The 20637-nt window shown below is 39.0% G+C and overlaps 1 protein-coding gene across 1 annotated transcript; it reads right to left on the bottom strand. All coding sequences in view use genetic code 11, as the record gives it.

Moving 5' to 3' along the window:
• Positions 1-626: 626 nt before the first annotated feature.
• On the bottom strand, positions 627-16020 carry EGR_02008 (Protein phosphatase 1 regulatory subunit 12A; the record flags this gene model as incomplete). Its single annotated transcript, XM_024491257.1, has 4 exons — positions 627-710; positions 4910-5125; positions 10377-10604; positions 15754-16020. The coding sequence occupies 4 exons, from the start codon at positions 16018-16020 to the stop codon at positions 627-629; spliced, it is 795 nt and encodes a 264-aa protein (XP_024354400.1).
• Positions 16021-20637: the final 4617 nt, after the last annotated feature.

Here is a 20637-nt window from a genome sequence, read left to right as displayed (position 1 = left end):
CTTGTCTTTTTCATTGTTGTATAACTATTTGCAATGATACCTTCTATAATGCCTCCAGTCTATAAAATTTTGATGTTTATAAAATGTGTTGTTAATGAATGGCTTCATATTAGCTAATTTTGTTAACACCGCTGCCTTTTTTCTCTTCTCTTTTGTATCTTAAGTGTTATTTGTTCGTATCGTACATGCATGGATTTCTGAACATCAAGAAACCTTACTTCCAAAATGCCAAGCAACCGCCATTCCTATTTTGCGTGATCCATAAACAACGTACAAATAGAAGTCCATCTCGCCTCACCACCTAAGCTTCGGAGAAGAGGGTTAAACTCCCCTAACTCCAGGACCAAAAATGCAAGCTCCCATCAGCAGTTATTGTGATGCGCTTTGTCATGCCCATTTTAAGCAAATGAAACAGCGTTTTTTTAAGTAACTTGCTTATATACATAAAGCAGGTGGCAAACTAAACCCCCGTTGGGGTAAAAAAAATGAGGAGAAAGGGGGAAAGGGAAGGATAAAGTGGAGACGGGGTGAGAGGTGAGCCCAACTGTAGACAAAATAACCACATCGACGAGAACAGCATCAGCTGCCGCGATGGCAGAGCTTCATCGCCATGGTTGCCGTCAAGGTCACATGAGACGGGAAATCACTCGAGTTAGCGCTCGGTGTTCAGCCTTTAGCTTTTCCGCCGAGGCGCGGAGCTCTTCCAGGGTCTGAAGCGGACAGTAAATCCTTGTAAGAAAGGCATCATTGTGACAAGAAATCAGACCAACAAGGTCTTTCCATGAGTCAGATGGGATTAAAGGCAGCTAGAGAGATTAATTTGATTCCAGAAACTGGACTAAATAATCCGAGACACAAAGGTGTTTACGAAATTGCTTCACATTTGACTGCTTTGCTAACGGCTTGTTCAGTTCACATGACCACCGTTGCCAGGGCATTGGCTAAGATGTTCCACCGGGCATTTAAATCAGACATTGTAGATGGCCTAAACGCGCTAAATAAATGAATTTTTATGTTCCATTTACCTTTGGAGAAAATAATTAGCTCCTAATTCGCATGCGGATAAATTAATCATTCATTGTACTTTTCTAGAAGCGATTTCCACTGTGCCACGTTAAGAGCCATTCTTAGTGACAAATCTTATTGCATAATCGCAAGATCTTGACTTCGTTTTGCCATTTAGGTTCACCTTGCGACGAGATTTAGATAGTTTGTGCGTTTTTCGGCACCCATCTTTTAGTGATCGCTATCAGAAGGAGAGGTGGAAATTTCGTCGTAATCCCGCGGATCAACCTGGCATTGCTGTCTTACAACGCGACAATCCTCTCAGTTTTGAACGCGCCTCGTGAAATTAAGGCAAAGAGGATTAGCATTAACTCATCCCTGTACTGATGGCGTCTATGAGTGAGGTTAATGGCGTGGGCATTTATGCATGAATATCTCGCAGCACCAGAAGAGTGCTAAAAGTCACGCAGGTTTGGGTCATAAGGGCCCCCATATTCAGTAGTTCCTGGGCCATTAACTCGGTAACTCAGACGCTGGCGATTAACCTCCCTCCTTGTCGCTTGATCTGTTTATTCCATTCGACTAATCAGCCCTGAATGAACAATCACAAGTATGAAAGAACTTTACAGTGTATGCAACCATAATGTCTCCCAATCTCCTGCATTATTTCAGTTCATTATGCAATTGTCTTCGGGCGTTGCAAAGAACTCATTCATGAGCCTCTCTTGCACTTCCAACATCACGCCATCTCTATTGTGCAAACTTCACATGTAAACGCGACAGTAAAGTGCGTTATGATGGTGCCACTTTAGTCGCTTGAATGAATTAGAGTCAAGTATTTGTTGAAATCAAGTGAAGGTGACCAGTCTGATTGGTCTTACGCGAGCGGGGATGATCTGACACCAATTTTTGCCCGCACAAATTTTACCGAATCTCTGAGGTGTAGCTAGACTTTGTTTTGCAGAAGGAAAAAAATCAGGAAAAAACATGAAATGAAGAAACTATTGTGGAAGGGTTTACTGATAATACATCCGATTTGTCATTCACCAAAGTCTGTGCTTTCTACTACCTTCCTCTTATTTCAAATTTTTACGTCAGGAGAACGTGATTGAAATGTTTCTCCTGCTTTGAAAAGTGAGTTTATTGCAAGTTCAAAGCTGTGGTTTGTAGTTTACCTGACAAAAGTGTAACGCATAGTTGAAGAACGGTTAAAACACTCCATTGTAGTGATGAATCATCCATAGGTGGGTGAATGATTTTGAGTAAGAGCCTCGGTTCTTGACAGGGATGGAAAATCTCGGACCGCTATTGACATCCTAAAATGATTCAAGGCTAATGTGCCTGGAAAATGTTTCCAATATTGCCTGAAGTGAGTAGTGCAGTAGCTCCTTTACACTTGCATCTACTGAAGAAGTGATCTGGAAATTTAAGCAAGTGTATGCTCCGTGCATTACCAGTTAGCGGCAAGCCTGAAAGATCACCAATTTGATGCTCGTCACTTCTTTTACCTAGTACAACACACCAATCACTGACTGACTGATTCATGGTGGAAAATGGCTTTAAAGCCATACACACACCGGTGTGTATGTGTGTGTGTATTGGATTGTAGAAGTCCAAGCATTTGCGATTGAGATTCACCTACCAAAATACTTTGGTAGGAAGAACGTCTCCTTCGTCTTCATAAGCACCAAAGGTGAGTCAATCAATCAATTAGTCGAAAAAAGCAGTCCTCTTTCTATCTTCACTTGGTGAAGCAATGCCTCCTGCCAGTTTTCTTAGTCGTGGGAAGGTTTACACTGTGTGATGACATTGAAAGAAGGATTCTACCTTATCCTTATTCTCCTGATATTTCTCCAAGAGATGATTGGTAACTTTCCCTGACATCGGGATTAGACAGACGCACGCGAAATGGAATAGACAGATAGCAAATGAGACAGAGGAGATGGAAAAGAGAAATGACTGGGACCAAGTGTTCTTCTGACCCGTAAAAACAGCCTTTCACAAGTGTGAAATTAGCAGGCTTTCACTGACTTGGAAAGAGACGATAGAATCTAATGGCGAATTTTTAAAGAATGGCACACTATAAGAAGCTTTCGGCAGTTAAGAAATGCGCAAACGTGAAGCAAAACACTTTGTAGAGGAAATGCTGCCGATTTTGGGATATTTTTTTCAAACTGTGCTCAATTTTACCACTAACTTATCAGCTGCATTGTTTCTCCAAGGTAAACAGTGGTCCAACAAATTCGCCTCCAAAAATATATCAACCAAACGTGCAGAATGGCAAGACGCATAAATGCTAAAAATTTTCACAAACTCTGCCATAAAAGCTGTTCCCCACTTTCCCAAGATAATTGCAACCAGGGATAATTTTGGAGAATGCCCACAATGGGAGTGAGTGAGTGGAGTGAGAACACAATTTTATTTAAGACTCACTATAATGCTCGCATTTGTTTATAAACGGATGCAATAGAACATATTTTTAAGCGATTTGATCCTTTTCAAGTCGCTTGCATTCAGCGTCACACACACTCATGACACCCAATATTTCACCTGAGCTTATGTACGTCACACATCCGTAACATATTTGAGTAAAATTTAAGTAAAAAACTCCAAATAAGAAAGTTAGATGCTAAATGATAACATTAAAGTAGTGGAGATGCGATGGTCAATTTCCCACTGAGAAATTGTCAATTCAAATTCAACTTAGCCACATGTGATATACTGCTCCATTTTCACCATCCAATATGTCTAGTATTTCCAGTTTCTTTCATAATACTTTCCATAGAATTGGTTTTATTACAGAGAATTAAATTTTGACTCCAATTTTTCCTTCCTTTCTAAATCAAGCAAAAATATTCTAGAACCCAAAGTTGGTTGATTAGCTTATAAAGGGTCATATTTCTATCACCAGTGTGATGTTTATGTAAAATGTTTATTTTGATAACCGGAAGAAACTAATGCTCTTATCAGGTATAAGATCAAATTTGGAGACTCTTTAGGTCCACTTTATATTACAACTTTGACACGTTCGATTTCAGTGTTAGCTTATAATAATTGCTTGCACCGTCATGTCAAAAAGAAAAGTGGTTTATTTTAAAAGAACAGAATAAACGTAGGATGACCTTGGTCCGATGATGAATTGACAAAAAGTGACGACAGCTAGCGCCATGCTGGGACAGTGAAACCTCTGGGCTTTGAGGGTCGATTTTCCTCTGATACCCTGCTATCGAATATGTTGAACCGCATAATTTACACGACCTCAACTAATAATGCCTCAAACTCATAAAAAAGTATTTTTCCTACCAGCTATTTGCATTTTTACCACATGTAAGATGAAATGATAGCTTAAGTTTAGCTGTACCCAAATTGATATCGAAATCGTAAAATAATCCACAAAATGAAATTAGTTGGCAGTAAAGTACTTAATTGGCACATCAAACATTCTTTTTATCAGATTAAAACGGACCAACACCACGAAGCGTGTTAGAACGTGAATTGGTTAGAAAGCGTTAGAACTTGGAAATGGTTTGTAACCAACACCTTTATTCTCCTCTCCGTCCATCCAAACATGGCATGCACTTCAAAACACTTGAATGTGTTCCTCAACTGTTTTTACTAAAATTACAAATGACGGAAGCCTAAGAAAAGTGAAGCTTAGCTTTTCAAAACAAACGACAAATGTGCCTGTCAGGTGAGTATCCGTTTACAATGGTGCCCTTCAATGAATTTTGAATATAAAGCAGAGTTTTAGTTCGAATTGATTACACAATTTTTGTAATCATGTATAAAGTAGACACAACCTAAGTCGGGAGTTATGCACTTCTTTAAATCATTTCAAAACCATGGAAAAAACGCTAGACGTGTTCACGAATAAAATTACCCAAAACAAAATCGCTTCACTCACTCGCTGATCTGCATCGTTGCAGTGCTGCTGGTGTGGCTTTTGTTGTTGTTGATGTTGCTGCTGCTTCTGCTGTTGTTGTGATGGTAACCGACGAGCCTCTTCAACTTGAGCGCGCAGCTCCCGTAACTCTTGCTGGGCACGATCTATTTGCGCTCGCAGTTCTAGCGTGTCCTGACGCTCGGCCTCGTAGAGGCGCTTGTAGTCCAGGCTCGACTCCTGTAAGGAGGAATAGGGAGGACGATAAAAAAGGCTAGGTCAGAAATGAAAGGTAATTATTCAACCATTTGGGTTGATTAGCATAATCAGAGCATCTCCCTGTACCATCGAAACGATCGTAGTTGGTGCCCAACTATGTTAAGCTTTAAAATGTTTTCGTGGCCATTTGAGCTGATTAAAATGAATTAAGAACTTCTTTTCGTCCAGACTCTAATATGCGAAAGACGATGACTACCAAAGTGGCAGCATTGACGGTGCTTAAGTGCGTGAGTGTGTGTGCAAAGAAAATTGAGTTAAAATGATTGTATTAAGTCATAGGTTGATTCAACACTTTAAGTTAATGGGAGCGCATGAGACCGCTGCCTCATGAAGGGACGTGCAAACCAGACTTAGTTAATGAGTCAACAACACGATGGGCTTGTGCAGATTTTGTGATCATTTAAAAGATCAAGAGTATCGCTAAAGCGACTGATGTTTTTGACATTTGAAAACAGTCGCAACAGAATTGCGTTCGTTATGGTAGACATTAAGATAATGGTTTGTTTATTTGAGTTGTGACATGAATACGGCCACACGTCAAACTCAGGTCTCTGGAAGACGATGATTGGGCGTCAAGACAGAAATGATGATGGTGTCGTATTAAGGAGAACTTTGGTTAGGGAATTAATGCTATCTAGGGTTCTTAACTAATTCTCTTGTTAAAGTAAGTGCGCTCTTAGTTTAGATTCCACTCTGTTAGAGGTGACAACATTGGTTATGGTAGTGGTTATTCAGTTAGAATTTAGTTGACTCATCTACAAAACTGTCCAGCATGGAAGACCAAAGTTGTGTCGAAAAAGAGAGGTTAGTAGAGAGTTAATGAGAATTGCATTAAGTCTCTTGCAATAAAATTACAAACTTTGCTGATATTTACTGTCGAATATTCTTCTAAAAGAGTGAAGTGAATAAAGTACCTCAGCGATATTAACACATTTACGGGTATCACTTCACAATTTTTCACTTATCTAGGCAGTCGGTAATTATTTTGCCAAAGACATCTTTGTCAGACTAAATGTTGAGGAGATGACTTCCCCTGGGCAAGCATTCGTTGGGTCAAGCCGTCAATTGACCTCTCGCCTGTGAGATTTGATCAACATAAATGAGACCTCGTTCCGTTTCATGGCAACGCTCCAAGTACTGAGGTGTCCTTTAGAAGGCTATGATTGTTACTGTGAAATTTCACTGTTTAATGATTCAAACAGATCTCTTGCTTCAAGTGGAAGCGTTTGTAGCTCAAATTCGATTCTTAAAGTAACCGCTTAATTAATGAAATTTACCAAACTGGTTGGACCACTCCGGTTCCCCAAAAAAGCCTTAAATTATGGCTAAGCTTTTGCAATATATACGGTCCCAGTTGTAGTGACTTATTGTGTTACCAGAGAATAGCATGGTTAAGGATACTTTAAGCTAATTCGTACAAGGACTCAAGATTAAAATACGGAATATTAAAAACTGTATAACAATAGTGGAACAGTTTATACTCAAGTTAGTATCAAGCTAGCAATTCACCTTTACTACTTCTGTTCAAGGTACCACGAAGTTGCCGCATAGCCAGTGCCTCAAAAATTCTCTTCAATAGATGGTTGTACAAAAGAAATCGAAGAACTACGAAATAGGCGGCCTTAGAAACAAACAGAACCTGATGTTTGTATCGCGCCTAACTTCAATGTGGTTGAAGGATGGGCAAAATTTTTGTCAGATTTCCACATTCTCATAACAAGCTTTTCTAGCTTCAAAGAACGTCATTGAATAATTACTCAACCAAATTCAACTTTTCAAGTTAAGTATCCATTTCTACCTGGAACATATTTACGTCCCAGAAAGAGGAGCTCTGGAAGTCAGGAGAAACTTGCATATTCTAAATGCAGCACTTTCTGCTATGTAAATAGGAATGCCTAAACGCCCTCCCAAAGTCATACCAAGCTTTAAGCATTGTGTTATCCGTTGAATTTTTCCATCGAGGAGACGGTGCAGTAAACCAAAGCTTCTCAATCGTCTTACTCGATAATAATCAACTGGATTAAGTACTAGCAGGTAGCACCGAGAGTGTGGTCGATGTTGGAAGTGGTGTTAGCGATGTTGGTGAAAGACCCACCAAGGGCCTGTTAGGAAGCCCTCTTACCAAACCCTTTTGGTGGCGGAGAGTGGAGTAAAATTTGGCCTCTGGAAGATACCACCTTCGATCTCGAGAAACCACTCTTCTGGTTATTGAACCATACGGTGAGAGAGTCTAAGTGTTGTTGAGAAAGAGAAATGGTGATATAAAACCTACTCTCCTTCCAAAAAGGAGTTTTCTAACGAAAACTTTGGCATAATACTCGTAAATCGAGTTTCATGAATGCAGTTTTTTGCAGCACTAGCTACCAACGTTTACCGCCAAGGCAGAGACCTGTTAAACGCAGACCACTAAAATGCAGGATTCCGTTGTTTGTAGAAAGAAATTTTGCCGCGCTCTTTCCTTACTTATGTAGATCATTCTTTCTGTGATATTTTTAAGCAACAAAATGATTTATTTTCGATTTTTCACCAAATTTATTGTTTTACCTATTTACGGATATTTGTAATGTAGGTGAAAAGTTAAACTAAATAGATAGACAAGGTGCTTAAACATTTTTGCATTTCTGGAAAGAGCTGACCTTTGGTCAGGCTGTTTCGAAAGACTCACTATTGAGGCTGTCAAACTTGCATCTCCTCATTTAAAATGCAATATTAGCTTCAATTCTTGGGTTATTTTCAGTAGAAGTGTTATTGTTTTCTTTGCAAATTCAGCCACTGCACAAAATTTCGTTGTTTGGAGTGCTCCACTTTTAAAATAGCCCTATTGTGACGCCACGGTGTCGTTTCGAGCTCCGTACACGTCTTAACGTTCTCACTGAAATGTTTTTCATTTTAACAATTTGAGCAATTTCCAAACAGTCATTTTATGGAACAAGTTATGGCTTTCTTTATAAATTAGGGTGTTACACTAGACCTCATATACTGTTAATGGCTAAACTCAAAACATGGAAACCTTAAGAGCTTTAATGATGGATCGTTTCATGACAGCGTTGCCTAATTCTCAAACACACTTAAGACTCATTTACCTTATAAGTAATTCTTTACTGCATAACATTTACGCAAGTAATAAAAGGGAATGTGAATCCTCAAACTTGAAGTAAGATACTCATCTTAATCAAAGCAAGAATACCCAGGTCGGTGCCCAATGGGTGGACCCACAGTCACACCACAAAAACGAATCATGACACGCGCTACAAATTCATGGATTTAAGACGAAACATGAAACACTGATACCTCAATCGCTGAGCCAGGATGTTGGCAAGCATATCATGGTTATACAAATTAAAACCTTTAAAAATGCGGAAAAACGAGGACTGGTTATATGAGATGGACACAATAATCTAACTGACGGTAGAATCGCCATAAATTATTTGGTAGAAATATTGTATTCCCCGGTTCCATTTCAGAACCAAACATTCACTCAGCCGATGGACACGTGTCTAGACGCCTGCCCAGAATCTGTATGAAATAGTGGCGAAATGAGGTTAGCGCAACCTATCTTAAGCAGTCACGTTGATCAAGTCTCAAGAAAGCAAGATCCAGTTCTTCTAAAATGAGTGAAAATGATCAAATGTGCCGGTAAGTTGAACAAAATCAAGCTTCCCAAGTATGATACCCATCAATAATATATGCGAAGAAATAGCTGGAAGACAAAGAACCTGAGGAAAAACTGTTGAAAGGAGAAATTTAAATTTCCACGAGGACAACAATGACTATCTGTGTAAAAGGGAAGGCTCAATACCAAATTAATAAATAGATAATTGGAAATGCACCAAACAACCCATACTCTGGAAAAAATTCACTCATTTTAGTTTGAAATTTGAGGGGAATTTGGGTGAAATTAGCATACTTTGGCATGCGAGTTGCTAAACGATGTAGAAGTTGGGCGATTAGATCACGTGTAACAAAAGCCCGCATTTGTATAGGCATGCGTTTCGTACTAAACCGAGGTAAATTAGACCAGTAACAGAGCGATTTCAAGTAGAGAGGGCAAAAGTGTAATCCAAGTGCCCTCTTAATAATATATTTACTGAGTTGAATAGGGGGAGGAATAAATTCGTAGAAATTATTTAAATGAAACGTTTGATCCAAACAATAGCAAATTGGTAATGAAACCTACATTAAAAGTTTTACCGAGCATTGCCAATAGTTTTGCGGTCAAAATGAAACTAGGAAAGTAGAAATAAGTAAAAACAAAAATGGGATTAAAAACTGGGGATTAGCATACTCAAAATTAAAATTTTAATTTGTGTAAATCTACGGCAAATCGATACTCAGCAAAATAATGTATAAGGACTATGTTGTGGTCTCCCGATGGTTTTCATAACAAAAAAAATTGCTTCAAATTGACTAACGGTAACAATTTGCTTAGACAAAATTTTAATGGCAATACAATTAGTAAAAGCTGCTTAAAAACGAACGATATGGTAATATCCATTTAACTGACACCTGGACACATTACAACCAATCAAAATCCACTTAGTCCGAAATGGCAAATCGTAGCAACGACAGAAGGGGCAAAGTCACCAATCAAATATTAGATGCCTTTTGATAAACACAATGACGAACGTAGCGTATTTCGTAAACAGTTTAAACCTTTATTCACAGTTGATGTATCAGAGCTTGACCTCACAGATGTTTGACAGGCCTAATTAAAAAAGGAATTGGGCTACAAGGAAAAAGCAAAACGAGAATAGTTGGTTTCGCCACAGAACAATGAAACATCTAAATTGCAGGTGGTTGAATTCCTCCAGTTTATGGTTTATTAAAAATGTCCCATTTTGTAAATTTAAGGCAAACATCTGTTGGTAATACTTGCTAAGGTGTTAATAGTAGCCAGAAATCTTGTTTTAACGAGAACATGGGCACAAATCAACCAGTCGAAAAGCTCGGGAGGCACCTAATTTTGGCCCAATTTACCAAGAAATACCAAACGATAAACTTATGATAGTACTAGAAGTGGATACTAGATCACATTTTAATGAGGGATATGGTAATACCTTATTCATTTTTATTTTAAATGGATAATCCTTCATGCAGTGGCAAATGGGCGATGGTCTAATGACGCATAATAACCAACCAAAGTGCATCAAACAAGAAATTATGGATTTTTAAATAAAATTTGATCAAATTCTGGCAAAAAATATAAACACACCGCGGCACTAGTGGAGGAGGAAGGAGGAGGAGAGACCGCGGAGGCAACAGTGGCGGGACTGCTAGTGGAGGGGGTGGAGGTGTAGCTGGGTGAAGGTCGCGAGTAGTAACCGCTGGTGGCGGTATTGTTGCTGTTGTTGTTACCACCACCACCACCACTGCTGTTGCTATTCGCCGGATTTCCTGCCGTCGTGTAGCGCGATCGACTAGGCGCTGACGCCTCTGTGCTCTGGTAGGTAGAGGGGAAAATGTCAGCATATCAATTTTATGGGTCAGAGGTCACTCTGGCGTGTGATACGCTATCAGTCAGCATGCTTGTAATGATGAGGGAAAGGAAACAAGTGTTTTGGGAAGCTGAATGAATCAATTATGAAATAAGTACTTTCTTTACAATTTATGAAATTGTTAGTTTTAGTCATACTCGTCTTACCTCTAGCTTTATTTCCGTTTGTCAAGTGCGAAATTAATTGGCGTGATACTGAGTTTAAAATGTTAGACTTACATTTTTCTGGAATATTAGTGCGTTTGCTGCCAGAGTCACTTAATGCAGTGCCTTGATGCTGTTTTCTGAGCTCAAAGTCACGCAGATGCATGTTAAGTATTCCTTACCGATTTATGAGAGCCAGTAGCACCCGATTGTGTCGCAAACAGATTGGCTGAGTTTAAAACAGCAAAGTCAATTCAAGATCTCTTCAGTTTGCAGATGATTGCATTCTTTGTTCTTGGACTGTTGGGAATTCATATTGCAATAGCCAATCACATCGTACTGTGATAGAATTTAGTGGCTGAGCGGTGGTGACCGACTTTCCTCGAGCACTGAAGGCAAGTGACCGAGGGTCCTGATACTTAGATTATCTTAACTGCGAAAAACCGTGTAAGTATACCAGCGTCGTCATCACCTATGTATAAACTTTTGGCTTTTGCGACATCTCAAGACTTTGGGGAGTGTATGAGATGCTAGAAATCTGTATACTTTTAATGTCAATCTATGTAGACATCTTAATTCCACATGTATATAGGTCTAAAAATGGCGGAAAATCGAACTTGGCTATGACTATGTAATCTGTTGATTGCCTCAACTAATACATTGCGATCAACATGCTTGCGATACGTCAAATACTTTTCTAGTTTCAACTTATTATTTACTTATTTTCTTGCTTGCATTTATGCTAGAGTGCTGTCAACATATTTCGATACATTAAACCGTACCAATAATTCATGATGGTCAGAAGTACGTAAAGCGAAATACCCCTCAAAAAATAAGATCTTTGAGATCTCCAAAAAAGGTCAGCAGATTTTACAATAAGTCTAATACTCATTGCAATCTTTTATTGACCTTACTACACAATTAGCCATATTTTCATCTTCTAACTCCACTGTAACTGTGAAAGTAGAACACTGAAATCATATCAAGGGGTGAAATGTAATTCTCACTTTTAGAGTAGATGACAAAGAAGTGACGACGTCCGATTTGTTCGAATCCACTTTATAACTAGCATCCCAATATTTGTAAGTTTGTGTCTACGACGCTTCACATTATCTACAACACCCAAATTGTTGACAATAACTCTCCTATGGAGCAACGGTTGGGTAACCAAGTATGTACCACACAATCTATTCCATTTCTAATGCAACTTTTATTGGAAAATCAAAGTCGCAAAAGAAAAACCTTGAAATAGCAGTGGAGCGTTCTATAGATAAACATTTGGCTACTGAAGTCACGGTTTGGTGATGACGGTCTGATAAGGTGAGTCTTATTGTGAAAGTAGACCACATGCATATTCTGAAGTGATAGGTGAAATTTGTGCTTGCCTACATGCTCGCATCGCGTGCTATTCACTACTTGTTAGCATCAACATTCAGCCTGGTTGCTTTCCCAAGTAAACTGAAATTTTGTGGTTGAAAAACTAGACCAGTGAGTAAAGTTCACTAGAGTTTAACACAGTCTGGTCATACTTTTATCTATAAACATATTTTTAGCCTTGGTAATAATGTTGAGCACTGTTTTGGTCCATTTTATAAGTGACGGTACACTTCTAAAATGAAGCCTTTAAAAACTATTCCTCAAAAGCAAAGGATTAGTTAGACTTTGGTGCATTGAGCACGACGAATGCAATATTATGGATATGTAGGAAGAGGATTTGGAAGCATTCGTCTATGTATGACATGCAACGCCTTCTTTCGGCATTGGGGTGATAACACACGGTTTATTTCAGCATATTGCGATAAAATCCCAGCGTAAACAGTGGATCAAACCAAACAAACGCCATTCCGAGAGAAAGCTAAAAAATATGAAACTGGGGTGACTTTTTGGACACTACGAGTGCCCTGGAATTTTGGCAGAAATTCATATGCACGGCTACTAATGGGATGTTTTTTAGGCAGAGATGAAGCAGACACTCAAGGGTGTAGAGTTTGCATGCAAAAGATGGGTGAGATAGCAGCAGCAACCGAAGCAGCATCTGCAGCAGTAACAGTGTGTCACAGGGGGCAACCAGGTAAACTGTCAGAGGCAGACGTACACTTGAACGGTAGAAATTCTAAAAGTTGAAATGTCACTAACCATTACGGGGTCGGTTGAAATTTCATAGTAAATATCGCCATTGTAAGAGTTGCTGGTGCCTAACAGCAGCTATTTTACTTGAATAATTTTCTCGGAAGCAAGCACTTTACACGTCGTTTTAGCATTTAAGATTTACAGGAAGTACACGCTTAGTTAACTTTCCAAAGACGAATTAAGGGCCACACTCTCATTGCTAAGGTGGCTGAACACTTACGATACTTTAATACCCGTCGGAACTTGTCTGGAACACTGAATTGATGCTTACTATTTATATTTCATTCATGAATTATTTGAAAAAAAGGTTCTGACAGATGTAATTAGAGCATTTGGTTACTTGGATGTTACTAAAATTATGTTATCAGTTGTAGTATCACTCATCACAAAAGTAAAATACACCAAATTCTGGATAAAAAGTGACTCCATTGTATTGTTTCAATGCCTTGTTTAACTGTGTTAAACCACACGGAGAAAACTCAGCATCCACAGATTGCACCGTCGTTCTACGGCATAACCTTCGGGGCATGTCAGTAGCATTTTCTATCCTCTATACGCAAGAAATGTATGGTCCTCTACAATTACTCTGTTTTTTTGACTTCAATGAAGACAGAGCACCGCATCAAAACTAGGTATTTCAAGGGATGTTTGCTCTTTCGTCAAAAACCATTCATCATGCATAAAATCAGCTACGGAAATATTTTGGAGTATCTACGATGTATCCACCAGTGGATTGAAGATGATAAATAAATGCGCATTAATCCGACTGGCTTTCAGTTAGCAAAATGCTCGAAACCTTTGGCATTCCAAATTCTTAAAGGTCAGGCGATGATTTATAACGCATTTTACTAAGGAAAGTGATCAATCTCCAGTATGTTAAGAGGCGCATATGATGTTATCAACTAGTTAAGAAAAGTGCTAAAATCCTTTTTCCCATAACAATTCTCAGCACATTTGATAGTTTATTTTCCTACCCATATATTCTTTTTTAGCATAAACCGTACCGTTTTCTATAATATATTAGATACTTCACGAATGGCTCATACAAACTAGGCAACCTTTGAGGAAAAATGACTCGACACTCATATACCTAGATGATTCTATTACAACAATCGACATAAATGCGTAGTTCGAAGAAATTTGTAGTTGTCACGTACATTTTTTTGCCTTCCCATGTGCACTAAAGGCCGTTCCGTGGGAGTATTCTAATGTAGCCTAAAATGCCATAGGGGAAATCGTTCTACCTTCTGGTGAAGGAAATATGACATTCCAACGTAATAAATCTTTTGAAACAAGTTGATTCGGATAAGGAGGCTCCAGAATGTCCAGAAAGATTACAGAAGCGTTACCAATTGATTTGTTTGATAAATCGGTACAATTTGGCGAAATTCCGAGTAAATACCTTCGAGTTACATCTTTGTTAAAAACATACAATTCCTTCTCCTTCATAAAGTGCTGCAACGTTCAAGCGTTCCCCCCAAGTATGTGTCAAGCTTGCTTAGCCACAAATATATGATCACAGTACAGAAGTGGCAATGAATTGCATCAAGATCTACATATGTATATAGACTTGTAAATAGGGTCAGTGCCTCGATGAGAATCAACCTAGAAACAAGAAATAGCGAAATGGATCGTAATTGTCAATGTATGACACAACGAATGCCCAAAAGGTTGTAGAGGCAATGTTTGAAACTGATTAACTAGCTGAAACAGTTGAAAAAATTGCATACTTAAGTAATTTGCAATTACACGTAATTTTTAACCAATTTATTTTACGGGCTGACTTTAACCCTGTCGGTAAAAGGCACTTTTTTTAATAATCTATTTCACTTTCAGTGGATGAACCCATATGTTAAAACTGCGAAGGAAGGTAATTCTGGGTGTTTTTCAATGGGTAAAATCCTGATGACCTCCTTTAATCTCGGGGTATTATGTGGTTTAGGTTCTGTTAGGTAATTTTTAAGCAACTAATGCAAAATTCCGAAGCAGTGGTCTACCGGTTAAATATGAAGCACAGTTGATTTACCTATGTCCTAAAATTAACCGTTTGTGAGTTAATGAAATTTATGCAGTCGAAAATTATGCTTCTAAGTATTTGTGAGAAACTACCACTAATTAATGTCTTTGGTCTAATTTCCTACAAAATGTTCTGCCAAAATTATGGAAGAAGGCCTGGTAACCATCAAGTTACTCCTTGAACCTGCCCAATAGCTGAGAGAATTTTTATTCTGTGTAAGCTCTTGTATATGGGAAACCGCCTTCTTCAGATCCCACACACTGACCACACAAGAATGAAGGCCTCTTGTACTGTTGAAGCGTTATCTTTCCCAGACCACTTATCTCTTCGTTGAACTTGAAAAGCACACTTTATCCTCGGTACTAGTGTTGCGAGACTTATTGTCGAAATACCTAAATATTTCATGGGCATTTTAACACAAGGAATATGCATTTTCTCCGAAATTGTAGAAGTGGATTGCAACAGATGAATCTCAACAAAGACAGTTAAATGGATACGTGTATTTTTTTCCGCCAGAGAAAAAAATAATCACGTGGACCTCACATGATTAGCTCACATATTAAAAACTATTTACGTAGCAACAACAAAAGTATTGTTTCCTTAACCCAGTTCTATAAAGCACATTGCTAGCCGAATTTCCACCATTCTAATCCAATTAGATTCAGAACTTGGTGACACTTGAGAGTAATGAAATTGTTTACTGCAAGAGTTCACTCACAGATAACCGACAAGATGACGATGGGAGTGCTTCAAATGATTTGTTACAGAATCAACACAGATAAACAACTTCAGCACTTTACTTACATCATCAGAGTATCTCCTTCGAGTTTGTGGTGTGTAGAAAGTTGATCTACTTGAAGATGGAGTGGAGAGGGAGCCAGAGGAGTTATTTCCACTGCTGGCGACACCATAGGCCGATGGAGCACGATAACGACCACCTCTAGGACGGATCAATCCACTGCTTGAAGACGGTCCACTTCCAGTGCTCGTGAAACTTGGACTGCCACTTTTTGCGCTCCCTGGAGCGTAGTAACCGCTCAGGTAAGTGCCCAAGGGACCACCGTAGAGCATCCTCCTTTGTCGATAATTTATCTCTTGTCGGTGTTGTCAAGTCGATACCGGTATCGGGTCCGAGAGACCCTGCTGTACTGCTGGTAGGATGGCACACGCCTAAGATGATGTCACCTAATGTACGCGCGTATATGTGCACAAACGCACGCACACACGGATGCAAGCACGCACATGTGCACAATTTCATTGATCTACACCCTTTTGCCCAGTGGGATAGACAGACAAGTGGGGTGTGGTGCATGCGCACATGCACGCAGTATCTGTCATTCCCCCATGCAACGCCGGCGTTGATTGGCTCACACTTGCCGATCAACGCTTGCACAGAATCAATGTGCACACGTGCATACCTGAATTCCGACGATTGCACTGCGGATTCATGTACGTGCATGCATGCGTGCATGTGTGTACACCTTGCCGTCTAGGTCAGATATGAAAGCACGGAAAAAAGCGGCGGACAGGCGTTTTTTGGGCTATTTATGGAGACTCTTCGTGAGGCAAGGTTTTTTTGCTGACGTTAGTGGGAAATGCGAGCTTTAGCCATAACCGAGTCTCTGAGTGATACATCAGTTGAGTGCCATGTGAATTGAAAGTGAGTGAGTCAACGCCGCTTTTTCACAATGGAATGGATCTCTTGTGCCGTCATTAATAAGTGACAAGACGCACCATTAAGTCGCCTGACAATATAGGGCAAGCTGTAGTTTCTGTAGCAGCTAAATTGCGTGGGTACCATTGACTCTAGTTTTAATGAAGTGGTGAACAGAGGTGACTGGGTCAAATGCAATAAGCATTCACATACAAAGATGTTTAGATTTGGAGGCCAATTCATGTATTCTGTTGTGAGGTCTTTTAAATTGGGGTATATGTTACATCATTTACAGTTTAATTCAATTCATGCGAGTTAGCTATTTTTTAACTAGCGGTTTTGTTAAAGAGAGCTTTTTGAATTGAGAGGTGAAATTAAGGCGGTCTGCTTAAACTCGGCAATTAGTGAGACTGTGGGCAAAGTGAGTGGGATCAAACATTATGTCAACATATGAAACATTGGGAAATCTCATGCCTTTGCCCACGAAATAAAGAATGGATTAGCCAGAATGATATAGACCTTCATTTTAAATTTTAAATTTTTAGAAGTTTATTTTCACGGTATTAAAAGGCAATAGGTTACTGTGGGTCAGACACTAAAGCACTTGTCAGTGTCCTGTTCCAAGATACATCAAATACGTCCAACTGCATACGGAAGAAATAACCGCATTTAATTAACCTCTTTGATAAATTAAAGGTAAAAGGTTATAATTATTAACGGATTATAGGATGAATTTACCGTGATTTGTGCCGTCATGTCGTAACAGCCCTTCCAAACAACGTGATATGCATTTTTGTGGCAAGAAAAGAAAGTCTTCTATCATGCAATCCCAAAAGCCTGAAAAGTAAGTTCACTTTACGCTTCCTGCTATATTTGGATAGATAAAAGTGATTTAGCCTACTTTACCTCGATACTTCTTATCCAGAGGGTCATACTAGTCCCATTGGAAATGTCAAATAAGTGCCAGCAAACACATAAAATCATAATGCTAATGGTCTGAATTTGCATGAAAAAGGTCTCGAGTTCCAATTAAAAGCCATTACATCCAATGGAAAAATTGAAAATGCACAGATGTTGGCTTTTGGAGATAGTTATTCATAGCACAGTTTTGCACTTTTTCGGAATTTTCACAAATGCAAGCCTGATTAAGAATGAACGAATCGTGGGCAATGCAAACTCCCCTTTAATAAAGATTACCTAGACGAAAGAAAGTCCACGTAACCAACAGTAGTTCGAAAAAAAAGATCACGTCATTGAAAACGTGCATGATACTTTAATGTCAATCAATCCGTTTGTCGTCTTGTTTTTTTTTTCCCAACGAATTGGACCTCATCTGCATACGTGAAGAAAAATCCGCTGTGCTCGAGCTCACGTTGGATCAGGAGCGCCAACATTGCAGTTGATTTCGTATGTGAGGACTGAGTGCAGTTCAGCCTGTGTGAATCAACTGGTCGTACAAGATAAATCAATAAGATTTCATCGATTTTCCTGGCCAAGTGGAAATCAATTAGTGTGTTGCATCAGTGAGCTCCAATCAAATACCAGTGAATCACCAAATCAGTGCTGAATTCAAAAGAACTCGTAAAGAGGTGAACGAATGACGTAGCTTCGTTGTGTAGTACCAGCAAGTGGGGTATCGACACAGGCGAATAAGTCAAGGTGAGTGAATAACTGCTTAAAGTACGGCATTATTTTCTCTCTTTCTGCCCCCCTCACACCACCTAGGAAGTTGTTTATAGCACGCATCTTTAAAGCTGTGCATGTCGTGCTGTTTATGGTTTATTTTTGCCTATTCCATGGGTGGTCTGGCCCTTAAGTATACCTCGTACATGTATAACTTAATTAGCTTACACAAGACAAGGTTATGGCTGTACGTCGCACTTAAATGGTTCCAGCTCCTGTCCTCAATGGACTTTAATATACTGCAGGCTAACTGAAGGCACTAATACCAGATTCCTTTACACACACACATATATATATATATATAAAGAGTATGCACTTGGGAAATATTTTGCCTCGTTGCATAGACATCAGACGCTCTTAAATTACTGCCATTTAGAGAACCTGAGCAGGCAAAATGCAAGATGACTTTCCTTGTGAGAAAATTAATATGGGAGAGCACAAGCACCACATGATGATTTGCATAACCACATTCCGTAAAGAACGAAAACAAAACACTTCAGCCAAAGTAAGCTACTGTTTTTGTCGTTTTTGCTTCATAAACTAGGAAAAGTGGAATATGACATTCCTGATTGCTGACAGCTTTAACTCAGTTTCCAACTTGATTGTTAATTTTTAGGTTTCCCAGCATATTTTCATGCTGCTATAGAAATATTACAAGTTATGCATTTGTCCTAGAATTTGGTAAGCGACAAATGTGTTTTTTTTTTTCAAAAACAGCCCGCGTTAGCATTGTTACATTCTCAAGTAAAGATGTCTAGTGCTACAAGATGATAAAATATTTTGCATAGTCTATCAGGATAGTTTGTGCCAAACGTGTTCAAGTTTATTTTTTCCTGTTTTTCTAAATTTGATACCCAACCACACTGTCAAAACGATCTACTGAATAGTTATTGGCTGGTATTCGTTTAACTGTATGCTTGAATATGCAGGCACGTCAACCTCCCGCGGGTTGTACTCCTGCTTCACAGCATGGCCTCCGAGCCATGCTAGTAGCCTTCCAGTCCTCCACTACGCTACGCCGTTAAGAATATGTTCTTCCGCACTACTTGGGCTTAGTAAGACATTAGCGAAGACTTGGGACACCGCATAAATGTCAAATCCTACCTGCCCAATTCTAATGGATCATGCTTAATTTGTTTCTATTATAAAGTGGCCTTTCTTAATGAATGATCGGCACCTACCTAGTATGAATTTATCCACTTCTTATGCTAATGATTAATAATTTATTAAGCGAAATCTCCCGTGATTAAAAAAAACGATTATGAGACGATCATTTATCGTCCAAGAAAAGAAACAGTTACGTTTACCGGTCAGTTGACACATGCAAAATGGAAATCACTCACCGAGAGCTAATCAGTAATGCACATCAAAAAGACAGTAATCTATCTGGGGAAAAATAAAGTGGAAATCCACTTATTTTTCAGTGAGTGATAACCAAACTTGTGACTACTTCAAATTCAATCATTTTTATTAAGTGGAACAAAACCTACCAACCTCATTAGGCGAAATTCATTACGCAACACCTCCAACTAAAGCGTCATCCGAAAATCCCAGTTGCTATTATTGAGTGATATGCAAATTACTCCTTTTTTATATTTTTCAAAATACAACTTTAAGGGTGACTTTAAAGAGTGAAGCACTTTGGCTGAAATCTAGTACTAAATTTCTAAAAAGTAAATCTGAAGGGTTAAAAATTGCATAAGTTTCCCAGAAAATCCTTTTTTGGGGATACTTTAGTCCATAAGTGTACCGGCATAACTACGCACTCTGTGAACAAGTGAGGGTATAACTTCCACTTTTTGATGCATGAACTTATCAAGTGGACGTCATTAACCTGGTTGGAAAACCCATCCCTACATTCTTATCGCAATAACCTATCTCAAGTCACATTACGCATTAAAAACGCACTATTTTTCAGGATTGACAATTTCCTTATGATGCACAATCATACCTACTAAAAAAAATCGTTAAACTCTTCCATAATACTTTATTGCCAGCAAAACCGCCTACATTTCCTCGTCGTCTAAAATATTTGAAGACGAGTCCACTAATGACTAGCCAGTTGTACACTCCGAACGGTGCTTTAAATAAGCAAAAGAACAAATCCTATTCAGTGGGACCCGGAACCGATTTGACTAGCATAAATGCTGCGTGGTACAAAATGAAACGCATTTCGGCGCCTAGCAGATGGGAGCTCTAGCCACATGGACCTGTCCCATTACACGGAAATTCAAAAGAGCGTGATATTTCAAAAAACTTCTCATTCTTCGCCATTTGATCCCCATGGTTGCGTAAAAAGAAGAGAAAGAAGGGGATCACACTGTACCTCATCCAAATGCGCACCTCGAAAA

Source organism: Echinococcus granulosus (genome assembly GCF_000524195.1).
Source record: "Echinococcus granulosus chromosome Unknown EG_S00008, whole genome shotgun sequence".
In the NCBI taxonomy this organism is placed as follows: Eukaryota; Metazoa; Platyhelminthes; class Cestoda; order Cyclophyllidea; family Taeniidae; genus Echinococcus; species Echinococcus granulosus.
This window is presented reverse-complemented; position numbering and strand designations above follow the sequence as displayed.